Genomic DNA, 25,187 nt, shown 5'->3' on the forward strand with positions numbered 1-25,187 from the left:
TGATAGAGTGCAGATTTCTTGTACACGACAGCCAGGTACTTGTTTCTAATAAGTAGTTCCGTAGCAGTACTTTATATTTGTTTCAGCCTCACAACAATATCCTCTTGCTTGTTCTCTCAAGTCCTTTTAAGAAGATGCTCAGAGGTTGGGAGACAGCATCTGCTTAGTAGCAGAGTTGGTATTGATCTTGGTTATTACAGATTTATGCACTTTGCTAGCACAGACAAACATAGTAATAATTGCTCATTATAAGAGCCAGGAACTGCTTAGATCCCAGGTAGATCTCAGGGGTTTGGTCCCACCAGGCACTGAATGCTCAGAGACCTGAGCGGTCTTCAGTCTATCAGAGGGAGGTAAAGGCTCTCACCGCAGCGCAGGGTCAGTCTGGCTTGACAACTCTGTGCAAGATAGTGTCCCTCAAGAAAACACTTTGATTGTTCTGGGTAACTAGTAAATAAGAGTAGTTTCCTTACGAGTTGCGCTCGGGTCCTTCAGAAGTCAGTCAAAGGCTTTAGTATGCTAAGATTAATAGCTCATGAGTAATCTCTCCTAAAAGAATTCAACCTGCTAGGCTGTTAAGTTTGTCAGGTACAATATCTCACTGCCACATGGGCTGATTTTTAAAATCTGACAGTGGGACGAGGTCTAACTACAAAGAAATCCGTGGAACCGCTATATTTCTGGCATAAAGGTCAGCTTAAGATCCATCATGATCCATGAAACTCTTTTCTGCAAGGGTAACACTGGCTTTATTATAAATGTTAGATTTTCTGTCACCTTAAGTTGCTTATAAATTTAACAAAAAGTAAAATATGCATGAGTTAGTCAGCTAGGATTTTGCAGTTCTAGCACACATTGAAGTTGCAGATGCGAAACTTTGCATTTTTGGTTCATTTAAAGGATACACATTGCAGCACTCAGGGACACCCTCACCATACAACATCAGCATAGGCATCGCTAATGAGAAGTTACAAATCAACTAAGAAAAAAAATTAAGCCTCCCAGTTTTATAATAGATAACAGGAGATGTGATTTCTTTTCACTATTTAGAACAGTTCCCCTTAAAATTAAGGCATTCAAGCCAATTTAGCTTTTTTCCCCTCCCAAAGAACGTTGCAAATGAAAGCTAAATGTACGTAAAGAACATTTTGTTTTGACACCCAAAAGCAACTGCATTTGCAGTGAAGCACAGCAAAAGCTTAATTCTGCTTGGTCAGAAAGTGAAGATACTTTCTTCTGTTTGAAACCACAAGCAGATGGATTGTAGTTACCTGAACTACAAATCTACTAGAACATTGTCACCACGATTTTTTTTAAAAGTTTGAATGCAAAAAAAAGTTAATAAGACACTAACTATTCTTTGTGTTAATCTGTCTGTCCCAGGTTGTGGGTACTTTGAGGGAGGAAGTGTTATTTTCTGCAGCTGGTATGGTAGTGTCCCAACCTTGGTGCTTCTGCAGCATAAACACCACAATGGAGTTAAGAAAGACGTTTTACTGTTGTAGAGTTGGAGATTTGTCTGTGACCTCCTTGCCAAGAGGATGCCACATAGAGAGAGCAGAGCAGTCCACAATAGCCAACAGGCCACCCTCGCTTAGCGGGAGAGGCTGTAAGGAAGGACAGTGGGGGCTATTTGGAGTTGGGGCCTCCCCAAAGTCTCCGCTCTCGTTGAAGCATGGGTTTCTCCTCCTCCAGTACCTGTCATTCCCTGTTACAAACAAGTGTGTCAGCCAGGTTTTCTGCTGCAGAATTTTCTTCTGCTAGTACCATGTATGCAAGTTGTCCACATTTCTCTGTCCCTTGTTCTTTAGGTGCTATTTCACAGCTGTTCATGTGACTGCCATGAAGATCAGAATAACAGGCTGGCACCAAGCAAATCCACAGCAAGATTTCCATCAGCTTTTTCAAGAGAGAGAAGATTTCACTTTACCTCTGGGATCTTCCCAAAGTAGATTAGGTTTAGGGACTTCTTCTCCTTGTGTCTCAGTATTTGGGCGATAAGGATAATGCTTGCCAGCTTTCAGATCTACAGAAGGACTACAGAGTTCACATGAGTATCAGTCCTGTTATAAAAGCAGGAGAGGCCTCCCTGAAAACTTTGTACCATTTCAAGCAGTAATTCTGGGGAGAAGCCTGCTAGCAGCCTTCTCATCTTCTCTGCACTCATGAATATGCATAGGGAAAGAGGGAGCAAGATGAAAAGCAGCTAGGACCGATGTCACTGCACTGTGCAGATGTTCCCTGGCATTAGTTATAATTGCCTCCTCTCTTTCTCTGTTATCCAGTGTTTTAACAGGTGTTTCACTGTCTTCCCAAAGGGAGGCAGAGCAACCTATTCCCCTTTGCTCTGAAGTGGTTTCAGCTGATTTGAATTCACACCAACAGCAAATTGGGCAAGAACAGTGCCACCGAGGAGGGAGAACTCTGCTCATTCTCCTGCCTCTGCATCGGACAGGCTCAGCTGCCCAAGGCAGGCAGATCAGCCTCCCTGAGACCTGCACCCAAAAGAGGCTCAAAGTGTAGCTGAACCCCACTGATGCCTGCAATTTTAAACCTCCTCACTCCCAAAATTGCATGAACTGGCATAGGACTATCATGGCTGAGGGTCATATCCAGCAGTTGCATGTAGATGTGCAAAAGTTTTAAAAATATTGACAGGAAAACTTTCAAGAAAGTCTCTTGCTAGACAGTAGTCGCTATTAATAATTACTACCCTTTTATCTGTAGCTGTCAATGCACTGTAAAAAGTGCCTGTTATTCCTATTTTATAGGAGAAACATATACTAGTGACTTTTAAGTAGATCTAATAAAGACATTGAGTGCCTAAAAGGTCATCTTCTAGAAAATCCCATCATTACTACATAACTGATTTTGTTCAGTGTACCCAGGAATTCAGAACTACTAGTTGTACTTTGCTTTTCTTCTCGTAGCTTTAAAGCAATAATTTCAGTCTGGAGCTTTCATTTTTCTCTCATTTTGGGGCAGATTAAAAACTGAAATGAGACCAGCTATCACCATTTTCATTTTGAGGCAAACTTTCAGCTAGGGATTTGTTCAAAGCTTCTCTAGCTTTCTTGGTTGTGTGATCCAGAAACACAGAAGTTGCATTTGCAAAGTCCAGTTATGCACTGGTCCAGGCACAGACACATAACATAATGCACATAGTTCCACCTGACTCACTTCCACACCTGTGACTCTTCTTCCCTGCTCTCAAAACCTTCAGCCTCCATGACAGAGCTACACTTCCTATCTGAGTTCTTTGGGATTATGGCAAACTCAATCTACGTGTGTGGGAGTTGTCAGCATTCCAGTCTTTCCCTTGGAAACACGGTAGCTGACCGAGAAAAAGCAGCTGAGAACTGCTTAAAACTAGGGGAGTTATCAGAACTGGGTAGGGCAGGAGAAGAGCTGTAGATGGACATTGTGGTGGCACCAGTACTGTGAACAACTGCTAAATGCAGCATTAAGAGGCTGCACAGTGCCCTTGGTTTTAACAAGGAACTACACATCTCTACTTCATTAAGTTTCTTGCCCAGAATTAGCATATGTCAGTGCTTTTTGGGAATGAGGACTCTTGAGTGCAATAAACTAAAAGTCTCTAGAGCAAGGAAGAGCTTACCTGGTAACATTTCTTTCTCAGGAACAAAATCTCATGCACTGTGGATTGGAAGGAAGTGATACACCTGACTGGGTGGGCTGTCTTCACTTCCAGCTACACAAAGTCCCTTGACTTGTCCTTCACAATTGGCTGTAGGAAAGAAAAAAAAAAAAAAAGCACTAGGTACTTCTCCTTATCTCTGCTCTTGCAGAGTAGCAATTTCCTCTCACCACATCAGAAAGCAATTTGCTGATTACCCTGTTGTGCTACTCACCTGCCTGGAGGCCTCCTCTTGCAGAACCCACTTGTGCTGCAGCAAAACTTCATTCCTGAGGGTTAAGAAGTTTTCTTATAAGGGGCAATCTATATATTTATGAACAGAGTGAAGTTATTAAGGCATTTTGCTCCACTTCCCAGAAACTGTATTCACTTATAAGCAGATTCATTTGTATATACATAACACTTGGGACAAGCAATGCTAACAAAACTTGATTGAAGCAGACTCCAGAGTTTTATGGCAAATAATCACAAAGCATAACAATAGAACAGACATTTCAGCTCGTCTGCATCCAGTCACAGGACTTTCCTGTTAGTGTATATTTACTATTGATTTGATTTTTTTACATATCATTTGCTGTGGAAATCTAAATGGTTATTGGAACACCATGGCCCCCAATTACATGCTGCTTTAGCATCTAAAATCAGAACGAGTTAAGCACCTACATTTGAGAACTTAGACTCAAATGACTAGATGGTGTTCCCAAAGATGAGCAGACAGAGAAATGAACAAGATGGGTTTAATTACATTTACACATTTTCCTTTAATGATAAAATGCTTCATTTTGGTTGCATCTTCCAAACAGCCAATTAGCAAGACAGTCAGGCTTTAACACGGTTAGTATCCTATTTCCTATTCCCCCATATCTTTATTATTTACAACTGTTTTTGTATTTAGTTTGAAGGAATAACATGTTCTGAGAATGACAGGCAGCTTTCTTAATGGGTTTATCTGCTCCTGTTCATGCCATGACATCAATTATACACAGTTGTCTTTGACTTGGAACGTGTAACTCCCATGGTGCCTAATTACAGTACCTAATGTTAGGGTCCCAAGCGGCACAGACTAGAGATTAATAAATGCAGTTCAGCCTGCTGCTTGGGGACTGAAAACTTAACTGTCCCTGGAGATCTTAGTGCTCTTGGTTTTATCAGACCTTTGGGGATGGAAAGGAACTACAATGCATTACCAGCTTTTGGAGTGAAAATGAAAACATTCCTTTGTTTAGAAGAAATCCCAATACTGTGCCTTTCCCAAGATCCTGTCTCTTTCGCCTATCAGCGCTATTATTGTTATATTTTTATTTTAGGCCACAAACATCATTTCATTTCTTTTTCCATTTTAATCATGTATGTTTTAATGAGTTCTCTAAACATACAAGAGCAAGAGTCGTTCTTAATGATTATAATAATTGGGACACAGGGAAATATGACTGCTTAATAGCTGAGGAGCAGGGTACTTAAAAGGAGATTAAGACATTCTTGTTTTTGAACTGCTTATAGCTTCTGGAGGTCACGGCAAAATCCTGACTTGTCCAAAGTCATTGGCAAAACTGCTGATTTTGCATGGTTTAACTTTTACCAAAGCGACCTAGCATACGAATTGATATTAATCTAAAAGGGATTATGTTCCCTTTTGTTTTGGAGTACATAGTCTCTCCCAAACAGAAGTCCTACATCAGAGACATCCCAGGTGTCACAACTAACCTGCGCAAAGACACTGTGGCGAATCTTGTGAGACAGAACTGGTGGATGCTCCGTAGGTTTGCAAGAGTTACAGAGACCTCCAGCTCCTGGAATATCTATCTAACCTTGCACACTCTGGGCAGAAAAATCAATGAAGGCTTTGATATGATACAAGAACATTTTCTTCACATCTCTGATTCAAAGCTTCAGAGGCAGCAGTATTTCCTGGTGTGTCACGCTACACATGTTCCAGTTAAGCTCAGTCTTCAAAGACTTTCTTGAGAAGCTGGACTCTTCCTTGCCAGGACCAGTGAGCATTGCTCCCTCTGACAGAATCATCTGTCAGCAAACCCCCTGATTTGCCGCCCCCAATGAATAATAAGGTATCATATAATTGCAGTCCAATGTCATAATATCCTTCATGATTTGAAAAGAGAACACAGGCTATGGATTTTTTTGAGATGTTGGACTAAACTCTTATTTGTCTTCAAACAACAAAAAAACCTAGCCCAATGCCCTGTTCTTCAGGACTTAAATACATATTTTTTTTCTGTTAAAAATTCATGTACATAAGGCCCTTTTTATGACAAAAAGCAAACTGTGGAACAGAGTAGCCTAGCAGTTTGTCACAGCTTCTGCAGCAAGTCAGTGTTAGAAGCAGAACGAGAATCCATTAAATCTTGAGCATCGCTCTGACTGCTACGCAGGTCATCAGCCTATTCCTTATGATGAGAATAGCTGAGCGTAGGAGACACACTCGAATTCAAGAAAATATCCTTACAATGTATTCAACCCTATGTATTTAAACTCAGCTAATCCCAGAAGTTGTAAAAAGAGATTCTTATATTATTACGTCAGATTATATTTGTAATTATGGCTTGAGGCCTATACTTCAGGGGTAGAATCTGGAGAGGACAAGCTAACTGCTCAAAATGTTCATAAGGATGCATAACTAGGGGCAAGAGGGACATGGGTTTTTTTTCACAGAATCACAGAATCGTTTAGGTTGGATGGGACCTCTGGAGATCATCTAGTCCAACCTCCCTGTTCAAGCAGGGTCACCTAGAGCATATTGCCCAGGATCACATCCAGACGGCTTTTGAATATCTCCAGCGAAGGAGACTCCACTACCTCTCTGGGCAACCTGTTCCAATGCTCTGTCACCCTCACAGTGAAGAAGTTTTTTCTCAGGTTCAGATGGAACTTCCTGTGGTTCAGTTTCTGCCCATTGCCTCTTGTCCTGTTGCTGGGCACCACGGAGAAGAGGCTGGCCTCATCCTCTTGACACTCCCCCTTCAGATACTTGTACACATTGATCAGATCCCCTCTCAATCTTCTCTTCTCCAGGCTGAACAGGCCCAGCTCTTGCAGTCTTTCTTCATAGGAGAGGTGCTTCAGCCCTCTAATCATCTTGGTAGCCCTCCGCTGGACTCTCTCCAGGAGTGCCATGTCTCTCTTGTACTGGGGAGCCCAGAACTGGACACAGTACTCCAGGTGAGGCCTCACCAGGGCTGAGTAGAGGGGCAGGATCACCTCCCTCGACCTGCTGGCAACAGGTTTCCTTCATACATTCTCTTTTAATCAACAGCCTTTACTGGTTTGGATTTGACTCAGACACAGTACCATGGGGACAAAATCAATATTGTCTATTAGACTGCAGCTTCCCATCCTACTATTTAGAAACAGGAAGCTCTGTTTGTAACAGATTTTGCCCCATTCTGGTTTTTTTCAACCACATGACTTAATGATGAATGATGCAAAATTCTGTCTGAATGCATCTTTGTGGGAAGACAACTCAGTAATATTAGCCTGCAATAAAATAAGTTCTCTCAAAAGAATGTTACAAAAATATCAACTTATTAAATCCATGGCAACATCAGCTACTGTCTAGGGGAAAAAAGAAATCTAGAATGAGCAGCAAATAATCAAGCTGCCAAACATATGAAAAGAATCTGGACAGTACAACCTGTGAAATGGATGATATTTTTAGTATTACATGGAAACAATCCCTAGGGAAAGCCAAAGCTCGCTACAGAGGACAAAGGTTAGGGTTTGTTCATTAGTATTTGATTTTTGGTACAGCATCATCGCAAGCAGTAAGGGGAAAGATTTACTAAGGTATTTGGGTACCTAAAGATGCCTAGCAGCATTTATAGCAGCATCTAAGTAGGTTAGGTGCCTAATTCCCATTAACTCCATCAGCATCTTTAAGCTGCTAAACACCTATGTAAATCTGGCCCTGGAGTCTGAGCTGACAGGTATCTCTATTTAAACTGATGTGGCTGTGCTTGTCTGCAGCAGCTGAAGCACAAGTTGATGCTCCTTTGAGCAGTATTGACGGTGCATGGGGACCTGGAGCCAGAATGGGCTTGAGGTCTGAGCACAGAAGTGAAAAAGTAATCCTGAGCCAGTTTTGGATTTTCATCCTGACTTGAGCTAGAACCTTACGAAAGTCACTTGGGCCAATATTTGCAAAGAAGCCACATAATTTTGGTGCTAGATTTGGAATAAGCATTAAGATTTCTGAGTTTCTTGATTTCTGAGCTCCCACTGAGTTTCTTGAGCTGAGCGTTGAGCATCCCATGACTTCCCAGAAAAGTTAAGATTTCACAGGCCAGGTCATAACTGAATTTACTGAGAAGAGAGCCTTTCCCCCTAATTAGTCCTTCACAACCTTGCCTAGTCAGCAACCACAAACAGTTTTCTTAAAATGATTTTACTTGCCTTCAGTAAATGCCAATAGACATCCTCCTGCTTGTCAGAAACAGAAAAGAAACATACCAAATCATTTGTTTCAGGTTCATAAAACTGCCTGTCACGAGAAGCATTTAAATAGATGGTGAACATTACGTGGGACAGATCAACCTGTGTTAAACACTTAGCTTGACTGAACCTGTCTCTCCGTATTCCAGCTTGTCAGATTTCTCTTCCACAGCAAAACACATACAGTGAAATGCAGTTTCTGCACTGTGAAAACCCAGCTCTCTCTGGCAATACAGCAATTCCAGTGGGTGTTAGAGGATAACTTGCTAACTCCATTTGGTGAGGGGCAGATTAGGCCATGCAACAGATGGTGCCTATGAACCAAGCATATTCTGAAGTAAACTAGCTAATTAAAAGGACCAGTAACAGAGAGGAGGTTTTAGGGAAACAGAAATTGCCCATTTTATTATATTTCTTTGCTTTATTCTAAGTAATTTCTAATTGCTTAATTTACAGTAAAGACCAAAGCCACTAACCAATTTCTAGATAGGATTCTATTAGATTCTATTCCTTAAAATACAATTCTGTGGAGTGTAAATAAAATGTGAGGCTCCGCAGAGACCTGCAGAGAAATTGTGGCAAGCCTGATTTGTTTTTCTAGGTTCCTTTTCAAAATTGTTTTTCGTCACTTCTGAAAAATTTTATCTTAGAACAAGACAAGTGGATTCAGCCGCTCTCCCTTTTACAGATGTTTTTAGTTAAAAGGCTACTTGCCTCATTACATGCCTACAACAGTTCTAGAAAGTAAGCAAAAACTGGATTCAATAACACGGACAGCCTGAGTAGTTGACGAAGTGATTTGTAAGTGTTCAATTACATAAAAAGTAAGTACTTTCTATCACTGAAATCTCTGAAATACACAAGAGATTTGCACCACTACAAATGATTTTAAATACAAAAAGGAGTGGTAGTTTACATCATTTATGGTCTTACAGGGTATGGTCTTAAAGAGGGGGCTTTCTAGAGAGAGTCTGAGTAGGATGATCCTTTGAGAATAACGCTACTTGAGACTTTAAAGTGAAGTTCTCTGTATGGAGTCTAGCAACACTGCAATCCCACGTGAAGCCTTCAAGACTCCAAATGAAATCAATGTCAGAATAGATGTAGTGCTCTGAGGCTGTGTCCAGATGGACTTAAGTGGTGTGCTTGCCTTGTGTTAAATGTCTGTGTGTAAATACCAACTTTTTTGGTTTTTGTTTTTTTCTGATCTCTCATAAAGATCCATAGAGTCTGAATGTATTTGCTTACGTAATAGCCTTATCTTTTCTGTAGACTTCAGTGCAGAAAGCTACAATGTAGCCATTATACTAACTTGCTTCTTAAAACACCAGTTGCTTAGTACTGGTTAGGCAGTGCGGCCACGCACCTGCCATTTGGTGGCCATTACACACGCCTGCCCACTACGTGAATATTTATATGCTGTTTATGGAATGGCCAGCTGACGTATGTATGTGTGCATGTATTTATCTGATGGGGTTGCTGAAAGGATCCTCTAATTTATTGCGACACTGAGTAGCGATACTAGGAAGTTATTTAGCACCTACTAAACTGAGTATGTAGCATGCCTGTGTAGATACTTGTGTTAAGCTACTTGCTTTGATCATGGAGAATGTGCCATTTCAAATTTACTGGAGTATTTGCAGTATTTGAAGGGCAGTGTGCTGCAAGTGTTCAGGTAAAGATTCACACCAGTGTGTTCCAGAACAGTATTTTTCTCAGTGCTGCCTGTACATAGAAGATAAATGCAGGTGGAGGCATCAATTATGGCCCGGCGGCCAACCCCTTATGAAACTTTTGTTTCATTATTTTAAAGGATATAAAGTTGCACTTTCATTTCTTTTCCACTTAAAATGTTTTATTCTGCAATAAAAATGACAAGTAGCTGTTTACAGTGTTGCATGTTTTGACAACTGCTCTTTACAAATTCTTTTTAAAGTTATCCTAGAAGCGCTTTCTCAACATACACTGTTCAGCTTAATCAAAATAGTTTTGCAAACTATTTCACAGAAAGGAAGAGAAAACGGGAGACAGAGAGAGAAATAACCTAGGAAACAAGTATGCCAGCTTACAAAAATAGATTAGAACATTTGGAGATTGTAGGTATGAAAATGCAGTCTCAGTAGTGGAGAATTTGAACTAGTAGATTATCTGAAGAGGTAATACTTACCAGAGAAGAAGCTAGATGGATGCAGAGATCTATTTCTAAAATGTCTTTAATTTCTAGGCAAAATTATAAGAGATAGGAAGAAACAGCCTTCAAGCTTCTGAAATGTTCTCAGCTGTGGGCGGAGAGAGTAAGCGGAGCCGGCAGAACGCCAACATTTTGTCTTGATTTCTCCCCCTCTCGTGCACAGCAGGCTGTGCGTTGCATGCTCAGGGCAAGAGATCATTACTAGCTCCTCGCGGAGGGCAAGCAGTATGTGCATAGCTGTCCTCCTCCAGCTGATCTAATAGAAGGACAGCTTTAAATTGCTGTTAGGTCTCTAGAAAGTCTCTGCTGATGAAGCCTGCCTGATCCATAGTCTCTAGCTCTGTCCCTAAATAGCTTCTCCTATTTGAAACACTCGGCTCGCTGTCACAAAGCCACTAGCAGAATAAATCAAGACTGTGACAGTCGAGTGGAGATTCAACCTTTCTTGCACAGAATTGGAAAACTAAAATCTACATGCAATCTGCCTATCATAAAAGTATGAACTGAAAGCATCTATCATAAAGAAAGCACTCTAACTACTACTAAGGCTACATTAAAGATTTAAATAAAAATGCTTCTAGAGTGTGTAACGCTGAACCTGAAGCACATGCTTTGCCCCTTAAGATTGTGTTCTGGGGGAACACGAAGGAAGTGAAGAAGTACATAAGAGCCACTGGAGCAAAATATGACTGAAGCATTGCAACCTTAAGGGCTATTGCTATATATGAGGAGTTTTTTTGGAAATGTAAGTTACTGTGGATCTGCTGAGCAAGCTCTTCTTCCTAATCCATACCACTTGTGTAGATTCGTGGAAAATGTGGCTCTGACCTAGTTAAATGTACAAAACAAATTTTCCTATTTGCTTAGTGAGTATATCCTGACACCTACTTCCAGCAGAGTCTGCGAAAAGCTCTTTTCTGAGCTGTACTTCAGATCACTCCCATACATGTTCCTCCAGGAGAACATTTGATGTGCTCTACAACTGACAGGCCATATGCAGTAGATTGCTGTGCTGCTGTTCAAAGAAGATACTTTTAAAACTGTAAATTATGTTTGATTCAAAAAGGTCAACAGCTACAGTGTGCCTGACTTGGCACAGCTCTGTAACACAAAGGTCATAGAGAGAGTGGCAGAGGCACCAGAACGACAAATAAGTCAGGTCTTTATATCCGTACTTCAAAGTGCATTGATTTTTAAATCATACCTGCCAGAGACAGACCTCCAAAAAAGGTGACAGTGCAGCCTTGTTCCTTTGTATCAGCCAAGAGAGATGAGCTGGTGTGGAGATGGGTGCCTGAACCTTTCCAGGGAGGTTCAGAAGTCCTTAAGTGTGCTCCTCCGAAAAGTGCAGGTTGCAGCCTGTGCCTTGCTCACACTCTTACAATACTGCCCCTCCTTCTTAGACTTAATGTTAGAAATAGTTTTTCTTTGGCATATGCACTAATGCTTCAGCAAAGTTTCAGGTCCTTATTTCATTCATTAGTCCAAACCCACCATATATATGATACACATGTGCATATATACATATGTATATGTACACACATACACACACACCAGCACACGTATCTATAAAGAGTCTCCAGAATAATATAGCATAAAATCATATATTTGACAAAGCAGGCATCAGATGTTTAACGAAATTAAAATATCCTGTGCTAGCAGGGTACAGTGAAACCTGTTCATTAGGTTGGAGCAGTGAAACCTGTTCATTAGGTTGCAGTAGCACCTCCTGTTGTTTTCTTTATCCTCGTTAAATCACCAGTGTTTACAAAAAGATTTTGTTCTACTTAAAGACCAACTTTGAGGAGGTGACTGATTTCTGCTGATCCTGGAGGTGGTTTCACAGGTTTCATTGTACTTGAAACTTCACAGCTTCCACTAAAATATTTCATGCATGTGTGTATCAGTTTAGCAGAGTACAAAAGTAGAATAATTTTCATTCTTGCCTCATATTGTTGAGAGAGTATGGTGTCCTCTAGCAAAACTTTTTCTTTTTACTTGACAACTTATCAAAGACTCATTTTCCTAAAGCCCAATCACCAATCTTAAGTACTTGTTCTTGTGGAAAACAACTTAAGTTGTTTTCTTAAGTACTTTTAGTACTTGTTAAAAAACTCATCCGGACTCCAATAATTATAATAATTTGAAAATGTCTGTTAGCAAAATAAATTCAAAAATTTCTTTTATAAAAATGAGATAATTCAGTAGTTACAGAAAAGACATCTATGTTACACCCACTATCATTAGTTAAAAAAGAAAAAAAAGCTCACAAGCTCACCTTGAGTGTTTTAGTCAAACATCAACAGGCATTTGCCATATGAAGCACAACCAAGGGCCCAGTCTTACTCTCATGCTGGTCAAAGTTGTGAAACTATCAGTGGAAGGCAGTGGAGTTATGGCAATAAGAAAGTCATAAAAAGACAGGATCAGGCCCTAAGATAAGTCTGATGCCTGCACACTGAACTGGGGCAGATAAAGACTGAAGGGAGTCTTCTGCAGTGCCTGCATCTTTCGAGGGTGAATTTCATCCATGGATAAACCTACCTAAATGAACAGAACCCCTGCTGACTTCAAGGAGAGGAGTATCATCAGTTACTACTACATTAGACTGGAAAGTACATTAGACTAAAAACCGCACATCTTCTCTCTATCATGCTCACTTCTCACTACCATACAAATTAGACAAACTACTTTCTGTCAACAGACATCTTCAGCTCTTGGACCCGGGAGGCTCTCTTATTCCATCATCATCATCCTCAGGGCCAAGCAAGCTCAGTGCACTTGTTACCGGATGGATCCATGATGTTGTCTGTGTTACATGACTAAAAAGAAATAAGAAAGCCATTAGCAACCCAAAAGAGGCTTACCAGTCTCAGAAACAAACAAAAAGCAGATGGATTCCACAATTTTCAGGCCTCATATTGTATCAATCATTACAGTACTTTCCAATATAGGATTCTGTTTTTTTCTGGCTAAATATGAGATTTTACAAATAAAATGAGGAGTCTTCTGGATGCAAGAACCTGGAATGAAGTTCTCATTTCCAAATACATGAAAGAGAATGCTTTTGCAAGAGACTCCTCATACAAACTGGTGACATTTCCTGTAAATGCAGACACTTAACCCAGCAACACTGCACAGCCCAGACTAGCAAAGCCTTGCCAAACTCCAACAAGCTGGCAAGGCATAGTGGTCAAGAGGGAATTGGCCAAACATGGAATCACAACACAGACGCTATTAACTCATAGTAGTATGCTCAAATTGTTTGAACCAGAACTAATATTCTACTATCATTAAGATATTCCTCTTCTTGCAAAAAAAGGGAGATGAACAAATCAAAAAAAGGATGTTCTTAAGATGCCCTGTAGAACAAATTCTGAGCATGCTTCCACAGTCCTTACACATGTAAGTAATAACTCAGTAGAGTCGGTACTATTTTTTAAAAGCTTAGAACCTCATTTAAAATGCAGTCTAAGCTACTTTTGTAATTTCTGGTAAGCTTCTATGTGAATGGAAAGAACCTGCTCAAGGCTCAGTAAGGCCAGATAAATGAAACAGGCTTACTGTTGCAGGGTGAGAATACTGTGCACCTTATGACTGGTAGTATGCATGCTAGCCATACTGTGTGTGGGCAAGACAGCCTCTTCTCCCTTCTGGAATAATGTGTTCTTGGTAAAGGAAATCGCTTCTTTTCTCTTCAAGAAAAATCTTGCTAATAAATTCACAGCTTTCATAGTCAAGTCAGTGCAAAGATGAATTTTATATTATAAGTTTATTATATATTATAAGTTCAAGGAGTCGTTGAAAAATATGACATACCATACACAGCATAAAAGGCAAACAGCTTTTCTCTGTGAGTCTCACTTCTTTTAACATACAGTGTATTTAAAGCCCATGCTTATTTTCACCTATTTAATTAAATATGAAATGCCATGATGGAACTCCTCTGGATTTACCTTTTCATCCTCTCCTGAAGCATCTGATTATGGGTACTGATACTTCAAAGTACAAATGTCAGAGTCAGTGTTCCACTACGCTGACTTACAGATATGGGCAGCACTTTTCCAGGAACATGACTGTGCTATGATCCTACCTCACAGTCACAGCTTTCATTTCACTGTATTGAGCTCTGAATAAGTTGAATGTGAGAAGAAAAAAATTGCTCACCAAGAGGTAAATATGGACTAGGATCATAGTGTAAATTACATCCTGAGTTGCTTTAACTAGATTAACCCATTTCTGAATTGATAACTTGTAAATGTAGTCACTGCTTCAGCTGAAGCAGGGCCTGAACAGGGACAAAGGAAAGAAAAACGAAATGTGGCAGAAAAAGGTAATAGCCTCAACTCTTACCCTTAAAAACCCCAAAAGCTCCAGTTATGTGCAAAAGCAATACTTTTTTTTCTTTCTGTTTGTTTGTTTTTTTTTTTTTTTGTCAGAGTGGCACTAAATGGATCCCATTGCTTCATTAATATATTACAAAAATTTGCATCACTTTACTGGATCTGCAGGGATCAATTTTACAAAAATTAAAAAACTATAGGAGGTAACAACACTGTAACCACATAAAACACCATGTAGCAGATACTGACCATTCTCAAGTTTACTCATCTTTTCATTCTCAGCAAGTGAATATGTCATTGTTCCCAGGAAAAAAGGCAACTTTCCAGAAATTTCCAATGCTTACCTTTAGAAAATATACATGATATACATGCATATATCATGTATAAATATACATGATAGACAACATGAAGGCTACAAAGAGTATAGTTCTTATACAACATATTTTATGAGAGCATTGTGAATAGTATGCCATTTTAAGAAGAAATCTGTCTAATCAAGAGTATCATTCCCATTTTTCTGCAACATAGGTATTCGTTATTTTTTGTTCATAAATATACTAAGGAAAATGTCTTTGCTGCATTTTTCTGCAATGTTTTCTATGATGTCCAGAAGTGCCATCTTTTTTTTTTGGGGGGGGGGGGGAGGGATTTAAAATATCAATCATTAAGGCTTAACATTGAATATAGCACTCTAATTTAAAGTCCCAGTATGTGATTTTCTTTATCTACATAAAGATGCAGAACTCATTCCAATAATGCAGAATCACAGAAGCTGAATGAATTAGACTCCATCCAGTCCGGCCCTTTGCCAATGCGAGTTTTATTGCCTGCAGTACTATTTAAGTGTTTATACTGCCAGCTTTTATCAAGCCATTTCTCAGCAATCCATTACTGAATGTAACTATGAACAAAATTATTTTTAAATTATACTTTTTCCCATTCAGCATCCATACGTATTCCTGTCTAGCATGTCTTGACCTGCTACGGACATATATCTTTGTCTCTATTTTCTCATGAGCACGCAGTATGAATCCTATGAAACGGAAGAAACTGCAATGGAATACAAGAGCTGCGTGAAAAAGCATTCATGGGTCTTTGATGTAAGCAATTAAAAAATTCTTAGTTAAGTGTTTATTCTTCAGAAGATGTTCCTCATACATGCTTTAGGACCAGGAGGCAAAAGACAGCATGCCTTACTTTCTGCTAACTGTCATAAGAATCTGATTTTGTTCTTTTATGAATAAATGCAAAAATTCTTATGATCTTTAATAGTGCAGCATTGTGGCACTTAACTCAGGAGTCAGATTTTCTTTATTCAATAGCGTGACATTGTTCATTCACCAGTAAGGAGAAGAGAATTAGTTTTTCATCCATTTTCAACATATATGAGACCAAACATATATGACCAAATTTTGCTCAAATGTCAATTTGCTGTAAATGCTCCTGATCTGAACTGAGTTGTTTTACACTTGCACTAGACTTTATCCCTTGACCACTACTAGTAGGATGGTTTGTTTTAAACCCTTAGCCAAAATCCTTACTAGGAAAAGAACTCTTATAAATAAACATTAAGTCCAGATACCATGTCTCACACTGTAGAAAGACGCACACAAAACACACAGATTATTTAGGTACAAAATAAATGTATAAACCTCCTCCTGTTTATTTTTAGTTCTCCACAAGTGCTATGGCTAAAGAGCTTTGACATAATCAGTTCGAAGAGATAATCCCAGATTTACTGGTTTGCAGAACATTCTTCTATTAGGAATACATCCTCTCTGATTGTGTGTTAGGGTCAGCAATAAAAGTGAGAGGGAATTCAATTCTACCTCTAGGCTTTGCTTAATTGAAGAAGAAACTACTTTGAATATTACAGGAAGATTAGGAAAGGTAACATTACAAACTCTCAACGTAAGACATCTTCCATTTGCAAATGTTCATGTTCAAAAGATCCATTTCACCACATTTTCAGAGCAATTAACAACATTTAAAGATTTTTAGGTTTTCAAACAAATTGCTGCTTACTGGAGGGTAGCCAAATTTATTGTTAGAAAACAGAAACATTTGATCTGGGAATATGTCAGTGGCTTATTCTGTATTTTTAATATTAGTAAATTGCAGGACAAATTTTAGAGCTTGTAAAAACAAAATATGAGAACACGGGGTTGTTTTGGCAAAGAAATGGTAGTGAATTATTTAAAATCCCATTATAATTACCTTCCTTATGGCTCTTACTTTGCATGGAAAATGATTTCTTTTGAAAATGAGAACTTAGGACATTCTTTTAAGAAAAGAATAGTTCAAAGATAATACAAACTAATGGAAAAGAATGTCTGCATATTTATTAGACTTTGAGCATTACCAAGACATGTTTTTCACCTTAAATTGTATTCTCCAATTAGGGCCAACCTCTGGAGCCTAACAGGGGATCAAGAAAAGCCTGGCAGACAGCAGGATTGCTGTAGGTCACTGTGCAGGATGCTAAGCTACAAAGCAGGCATGTAGCGTTCTTTGGAGGTTATTGTGTTGTGACAGCGGGCTGCATCCATAAGTCTTGGCTGCATTCTTCCAGCCCAACAGGGTTTCTGAGCTTCAGAAGAAGCAATCTTGTGCAAGACCCATTTGTCTGAGATCTGTTCAGGCAATATGATGCAGCCTTAAACCATTAATTAGCCAAACTCTCATAATGAATGGATTCATTAGGGGCCACCAAATGAGTTCTGCCAAATAGGATTTAGTTGTATGTGAACTTGGAAGACCAAATTCTGGCCTCATATGAACCCTGTGCTTCTGTACTAAATTGAGTGGTATTGAAGATGATGAAAGTGAAAGCAGAACTCTGCTTATGTGAAATAATACAAAGACCAAGGTAACTATTTTTTTCTCCTTAGATGAACATACCCAATAACCTAATCCATTTAATCTGTAGTAGTAATTTTGCTGAATGTTTAACCTTTCTAAAATTTTGGATTTCCCAAACTTCATTAGCCCTTCCAAATGCAATAATGCTTTACTGAAGACCATGGGTGCTTGACAGAGCTTTCAATGCTCTGTATACAACTGACAATTTTTGCAAAGCCATTGCTGCAATGCAGCTACTGCTGACAAGCTTAAGGCAAAGGGCTGAGACAAGAAATCACGTATTCTAAAAGCTTTCACCTTTAGTACTTCCATTGTTGCTACTGAAATAACCATTAACAAAATTTAGCAAATTGTAGATGCAATGGTTTGGAAGGGGACATAAGCTACCCAGAAATATATTTAATACTGTGCTCTTTTGGACTTCCACACATACTCCAGTGCAAAGATCTGAAGTTACTGTGAAAGGGGTACAGGCCCTCTGCTAGGTGACTAGCTCTGCAGAGGCCTGTGTGCGTTTCTTTGCTACACACTAGTACAGAGCGATGGCTTGAGGGCTAACGAGGGCCAGAGCAACAGGAGATAGAGAATGAAGATTCTGAAACTTAATCCTGCATCTAGAGGTTATACCATCTTCCGTGTTTGCTCTTGCACTGAATCTGTCTGTAGCTATTTGCTGGACTACTCACAGCTTTGCAAGATTTGCTTTAATTAGTCCCTTTGTCTTTTGTTGTCAGGCCTTTCTGGTTTTGCTTCCCTTGCACTCAGAATAGCCTTTTGCTTTGCAAAGATCCTTTTCTCTTTAAAATCCATCCTCCCAAATCTTGCATCTATGAGAAAGTACTCTCTTTGTACTCAGCTCTTTTCCCCTCTATTTCACTCATACTTCTGTAACTTGCTCTGCAAGTCTCTTGGGCCAGGATCAACATTCTTTATGTACCTTCCAAAACGTTGCCTAATAATAATTCTTTCAAAAAACAGCTCCTGCACAAGAATTGAGTGGTCCTAATTTGCATCAGGCACTCTGAACACCTTCATTTGTTGGTGAGGTGAGACAGAATTACTCTTCCTCATGCCATTGGGTGGCAATGGAGTATCCCTGGGAGTACCAGGGACCTGGTACTCCTGAAGGCACTGAGCTAATTCTGTTGTCCTTGAATCTCTATCAGATATTGTTTCTAAATCACTCTACAACCTGACTAAGTAGCTGGAACACAATGTATAGCTACTGGTGCTGCACCCAACACAAATTCTGTGAATGCAGTCCTAATTTTATTTAGGATTGCATTAATTTTGGGAACACAACTGTTCCTCAGCTTTTAAGAACCACTGCTGTTGTCCCTTATGAATTTGAACTTGTTATTCATTTTTTTGTTTCTTCAGCGCCAAAATTTATCACAAAATAAGCTCTCAGAGCTAGCGTACGCTTACAGACCCAGTCACGGTTTTTGTTGTGTTTGGTTTCCTCTTTGAAAATGCCAGCAGTTGGAAGGCAGAGGTTAAACACTATCTGGATACACAAGAGTCAAGCATTTGCAACTGAAGACTCTTGCTATTTCAAAGTGCAAATGCTGGGAGGATCTGCAAGGAGTAACTAGTTCTTAACTGTAACTAAATAATTTTAGTTTTGTAGACTAAGGATTAGGACAAAATGAAATAACTGAGCGAAGCTGATGTTTGTATAGTCAATCAACCCTGACAGCATCTAGGGAGGACAAGTTCTGAGACCTGAAACCTATAAGCAGTTTGGGAAGGGTTTTTGTATTGCATTTATCAAAATCTGATGATTTGAAATTAAATAGTCTTCTTTTTTTCCTTTCCCCTTTTTGTTAAAGTTGGTTTAAAACTGGACCCTCTTTCAAGACTACATTTCATAAGGAACATACAGCATAAAAAGTACCCCTAAGCAGGTCCTGGAAGATGTCAGTGACCTTAACTTTTATTGGCTGTAATAAGATTGAGGGTACTTGCCACCTCATTGGACTGTACCGTAAGGTAACATAAATCCATTTTGTATTTCCCTCAGGGAATGCAGATTTTGCTTGAACAGTGATTAAAAGCAGAAGGATATGAGGTGAAACTCCATAAGGGAGTCTCACTATTTATTCCTATCCTTGATCAAACCAATTAAACACTTGTCTGCTAAGAAAAAAATTTATGAGCAATTTCAGAAAGCTGTCATCTCTGACAAAAGAATTCATTCATCCAAATAGTCTGCTATATTATTAAAAATCTTCAGCGATAATGGCCCAATCCAAACTGAAACCAGTAATCTGACCAAACCAGTAGGATCTGAGCCAAGGGTGAATAAGCCCAAAGGTTTGAGTGATAGGGTACGCAAACTTTTCACGGTTTTAAAGCGGTAACTGAAGTGTATCTCATCCCTGCATTAGCAAACTGCTATTACTCTCAAGGTGCTGTTTTAGTAATAGATGCAGCTACTCACAATCCTGTGTCTGTAAGTGTGAACGCCATATAAATTCATTTTGGTGCAGTGTATTTACAGTGGCAGCAGCACATAAAGATTAATGCTGCTATTTCTGCCCATTCAACTAAGCAGTGCCAGCAGAGCTCTAATGTGGGATGACAGCCCGCATTGTTCTCAGAGCAACCTGAGGTCCACCAACCCACCTATCCGACATGCCCATCCTGCATCTAACATAAAGGGTCCTTTTAGGAAGAACTGTGCAACCAGTTTGCCCACTTCCTATCAGTCCTATCTTATCAGCATAGGCCTAATATCTTGATGGGGTAGATGTTGCAAACTCAGGCCAAGATCATGTAAGTTTTTTCCTACCATGGTCTGGAGCATGCACAAAGCTTATGTTTAAACCCCTTGTGTACTTAAATGAATTAAAGCCTGAACGATGCCCATGCTTCAGATGAAACATATACAGAAAACACCTTGCTGTGCATTGTTCCTGCTTCTTATGGTTCTCCCAAACCCCAGGTAGATCTCAGGAGAAACAAAGGTGTAGAGCGGTATACATGATTTATTCCACACGTGCCAAATCTTGCCCTAACAAAGAAAAATTTACCAGGAATCTGAACTCCTATTGTATAAGTAACTCAATAGGTGAGAATTAGACCTTTGATCACATCTGTCTTAGGCTAAAATTACTCTGCAGAGGTAAGAGAGATCAACACACTGACTTCAGGGGGCTTTCTAGGTCTATAGTGAAAATTATTTTCAATTTCATATATTCAATCACTGAAAAAATTTTAACAGCTATCTAATATGATAGGCCAGAACAGGGGCAGAGAGTGAAATATCTGTGAAAGCTGAAAGAATGTTTCTCCATTTTGGTTCTTGATATTAAAAAACAACCAATCTCCCAGCCAAAAAAAAAAAAAAACACCAAACCAATCGAAAGCAGCTTAAGGTCTTAACATTCTTGTATTACAAACTCATGTTATCATAGAATCCAATGCCAAGTTTCCTAGTATTACCCCTGAGGTTTTCTTCTTCACAGTCATGCAAAATGGCTCCAGTGAAAATCAGAGTAAATGAATTCCCTACAATCATAATGTTTGCAATTAAGCCATTTCTAAACCTTAGAAATTATTTTGATTTTTTTCATTGCATCCCAGCTATCTGTAAGTCTTCATGAATTTGTATTTAGCAAAATGCCTTACACTAAATCATTGCTGTGCCTTTTAATAAGGAGTCTTATTTTAGACAACAGTGCCTGTGAACAAAGAACAACCAGGGGACAAAATTTTTAAAGAGGAATATTGTTTCTGGATACATTTATTCTTCATAACCAACTTGAGACATAGCAAAGGATCATGTATTTCAAACGGCAGGCATCTAGCACCTGCTAGAACCTCAAAGTTCTTTGAGATGTTTCAAGTTAGTTGCCCCCCCTCAAAAAAAAAAGAAAAAGAAAAAGAAAAATATCAGGATTACCCAAATTCATAATGGTTACCTTTGAAAGCATTTGAACTAATGTTGAGTTAAATTTTGCACAGAATATTTTGGAACGTTACACATTAAAAACTTTATATAAAGAAATAATAATAGTTAGCACTTGATTAGTGCTGAATCAGCCTTATTCAAATATTTGCAAAGTCTTGTGTCTGTATAACTATTATTACTCCTATTTTCAGATAGGAGGATTTGAGGATGACAAGTAAAAGGAAATATTCTCAAAAACAGTGTCTGTTTTTGAGTGACAAATGTAAAACAAGAAGGGTCCAATTTTCAGAGATATAAAGTACTTGCCTCTTTCTTTGAACTCAACAGAAACAGAAAATACACCTCAAAATATCCCTTCTCACAGATCATCAAAATTATTAAGATGGGGACACCTACAATGCTGATTTTACTAACTGATAATTCTGATGCATCACCTTGCCTATGGTTATGCAGGGAGCTAGGAGAAGAGCCAGTATTGGAAAGCAGGGGGATTCATCTCTGCTATTTGAACGTTATTGACATTTATTTCATCTAAGAGAGGCCATTCCAACCATTACCTTGATAACCTGCAGATTACAATACACTAGTAAATTTGAGATAGGAACAGCACAGGAAAAGTTGAACACACCTCAGTATGTTAGGTTTTGGAGTCTTTACTTTCTAATGCAGTAGGAACGTGTAGGGTACATTTATCAAAGAAACAGCTTTGTGCTTTCAATTTAGCATGCAGTAAGTAAAAGCAACAGTGATTTATTTTTCCTTTTAGGATGATACCTTTAGTTCTAGTTTTGTTAAACATCAATGTTTATACTACAGAAGTTCTTCATCTATCACACATGCTTTGCTATTCTTAGTTCAGTCATAAAATCATAAACAGTTTCTGCGAATGACCAACTTCCAGTAAAATTAATGATGGCTTCCCCCCAAGCAAAACCACACAAAGTAGAATATTATAAAATGAATAACCACGATGTGCTGGCTTTCAAAGTGGAAGTCTGATTTATTAGGTCTGATTTCAAAAGCTACCAAAACACATCAAGTGTGTTTTTATTAATCTTTTACACGTATTTGTTACTTAACATGAACCAAATTCTATTCTCAGTTACGCTGGCATACCTTCAGAGTACCTTCACTGCCTGCTCTGTCACATTAAAGCACACAGGGGAAACTTCTGATTTTTACATAAATTATTGGAGAAAAAACACCTACACAAAATACTACTGTTTCCCCTTTAGTATAAGATAGAAAACATCACAGGCCCTAATACATCCAAGGGAGAAGATCCGAAAAGATTAAAATATTTGGAGAATTTTACTTGGCTTTCAGGAAAATTTAATTTAAAATAAACGTTCCCTCACTGCTTGAGAAAAAATACAGTTCATGTGGAATACTTGGAACCTTGTCCTATTAAAAAGCTAGGGAAACAGTATTTACAGGGGCAAAATTCACAGCTGGTCCTTACAAACTTTATACATATGCAAGGAGAGGGTGGGAGTGGGAGGGAGAATAGCAAGGCCTTACCTAATTTTAGGTGCCAGTCTCATGATACAGAGCTGCCATATGTTAAAGGTGAACAAAGTGGGAGGATGGAAGAGATTAACTGTAATGGGTTTCTCTGGGAAATGATTTGGTGTTCTAACCATGCTTTTTCATACTATTCCTGTATGATTCTAAACAACCAGTGTATATCCATTAATTAATTAATGTATATGATACTTCATATATAGGAGAGCCTTGGGTATAACCTTGGGAGAGCAAGGTTATAGCCAGTTTTACTCTCAGAAATTCAAACTCAGGAGATACCAACTCACAAAATCCATTCAATGACAGAAAACACTGTGTTTGCACTGATGCAACGTTGTGCCTTCCGTGAGAATTTTAACGCCAAATCATACAACAAAAGTCAAATTTTGTCCTAATACTGGTTACAAAACTTAACAAACTCATTGAACATTACATTTGAACTAAACCTTGGCAAAAATAGCCAGGTGACTAGCTTTAAAAGAAGGCAAGATGAATTTTCTCCTACTTAAAAAACTATTTCCATCTTAATGCTTCCCAGCTCACTGCTAGTTTCATACACACATCTGAATGTAGGTAATACTTTATTTACTCTTATTATCCCCTTTGTGTTTCTGGGTTTTACAGATAAAATATCTTTGGAGGACAGGAATTTTTATCAGAACACCAGTAACTGGATTTCTCAAACAGAAGAACAGCCTTAACAATCTAGTAAGTAAAACTCCTTAATTACCATCTTTTTGCCTTATTATGTGAGACCTCTTCAATATACTGGTCTCCCAAGTTCAAGCCAGAGATTGGAAAAACTGGAGGAGATCCAGTAGAAGGCTACCAGGATGATTAGATGGTTGGAGAACTTGAAGAAAGGTTGAAGAAATTGGGTTTGTTCAGCCTAGAGAAGAGAAAGCTCAGGGGGATCTAATCATAGTCTTCCAACACCTAAAAGGTAGTTATAGAATTGATGGAGCATTATCAGGTTCCACCTATTCCACATTAACAGTATTAGTTCGAACCTGGTCCTATTAAAAAGCTAGGGAAACAGTGTTTACAGGGGCAAAATCCAGAGCTCTACACAAAGATGGTGACAGACAAGAGGCAACGGGCACAAGTTCAGTAGAAATTATCTCTGGAGATAAGAAAGAACTCTTCACCATGAGAACAATTAAACATTGGAATATATTGCCCATACAAGTAATGCAATCTCCCTTACTGCAGATATTCAAGACTTGGTTTGACAGGGCTCTGGAGAACTTACTCTTCAGCAGAAGGCTGGACTAGGTGATCTGCAGAATTCCCTTCCAACCTAGGCATTTCGCTGATTCTACTCTATGATTTTGAATTGCTACTGATTATTCAAAAACCCAGTGGGGCTACATTCAATTGTCACGTTGATTAAACAAAGTCAGTAAATGTAGTTCTACTGAACCAAATTTGCTGTTGTGACTGGTGCTAAAAATATCAAATGTAAAATGGTAAGGAAATAGGCATCCATAACGTGTTTCTATTAGGCATTAATTGATGGGGGCATGAATCTGGTATGGAGTATAACTGACTGTATCGGTACATGCAAAATACAACAATGCTCACCCTCTTCTTTAAAGTACACCAGATTATTTCAAAACATATCTGGGGCCAAAGTTAGCTCTTTATGCTTTGTTCTCCAGCAGGAGGAAACCACAGCTATACTAGCAACGAAACTGATTCCTACCTTTTAGTCTGCTGGTGCAATTTTTGTCCTTTTGATAACTGTTAATACACATTATATTAACAAGACACTTGAACTTGCTTTTTCCTAATGCATACTGAGATGTGATTCAGAGAGCTACATTACTATTTGACACTTCACGGTAAACCTATACACATGACCTTAACGCCTAGCACAGAATCATCTGAGTTTGTGACACACTACTGCAGTCTAAAAGGTAATTTTCTCACGCTTGCCAGTACTTAGCAAGGGGGTTGTTCGAAAATGCGTTCATGGGATACTGAAATGACCTCTCCTGAGTAAAAGAGATGGTTTCAAAAATTGTCTTGAACTGAGTATTCATGCACAAGATGCAGCCTTCCCTGATAGGTATGGAGAACTGTTCAGTCCCTAAGGACTACAGCCATGTAAATGTTTTATTCATGTCAATTATTCACATAAGTGGGTTTCATTTTAGTGTGTAACACAAGCCAGCTGGTTTGCTTCTTTTAAACTCTGAATTTCTCATGCACTTCATATTGCTACACCCCCTTCAGAGATATTTA

At 38.9% G+C, this 25,187-nt stretch overlaps 1 protein-coding gene and 1 long non-coding RNA gene across 17 annotated transcripts in view; one reads left to right on the forward strand and one right to left on the reverse strand.

Moving 5' to 3' along the window:
• The window catches only part of LOC104146732 (uncharacterized), a 54,838-nt gene that overhangs the window by 11,762 nt on the left and 17,889 nt on the right, over positions 1-25,187 (forward strand). For all 3 annotated transcript variants that reach the window (XR_011135560.1, XR_011135558.1, XR_011135559.1), the window contains exon 3: positions 23,565-23,648. This is a non-coding gene — a long non-coding RNA (uncharacterized lncRNA). The remainder of the gene's footprint in view (positions 1-23,564; positions 23,649-25,187) is intronic.
• STXBP4 (syntaxin binding protein 4) overlaps positions 9,938-25,187 on the reverse strand; it is an 80,568-nt gene continuing 65,318 nt past the window's right edge. For all 14 annotated transcript variants that reach the window (XM_068914002.1, XM_068914007.1, XM_068914003.1 and 11 more), the window contains one exon: positions 9,938-13,117. In XM_068914002.1, coding sequence (XP_068770103.1) covers positions 13,006-13,117 — 112 coding nt within the window. In that variant the 3' untranslated portion in view covers positions 9,938-13,005. The remainder of the gene's footprint in view (positions 13,118-25,187) is intronic.

Source organism: Struthio camelus, chromosome 19 (genome assembly GCF_040807025.1).
Source record: "Struthio camelus isolate bStrCam1 chromosome 19, bStrCam1.hap1, whole genome shotgun sequence".
NCBI lineage: Eukaryota > Metazoa > Chordata > Aves > Struthioniformes > Struthionidae > Struthio > Struthio camelus.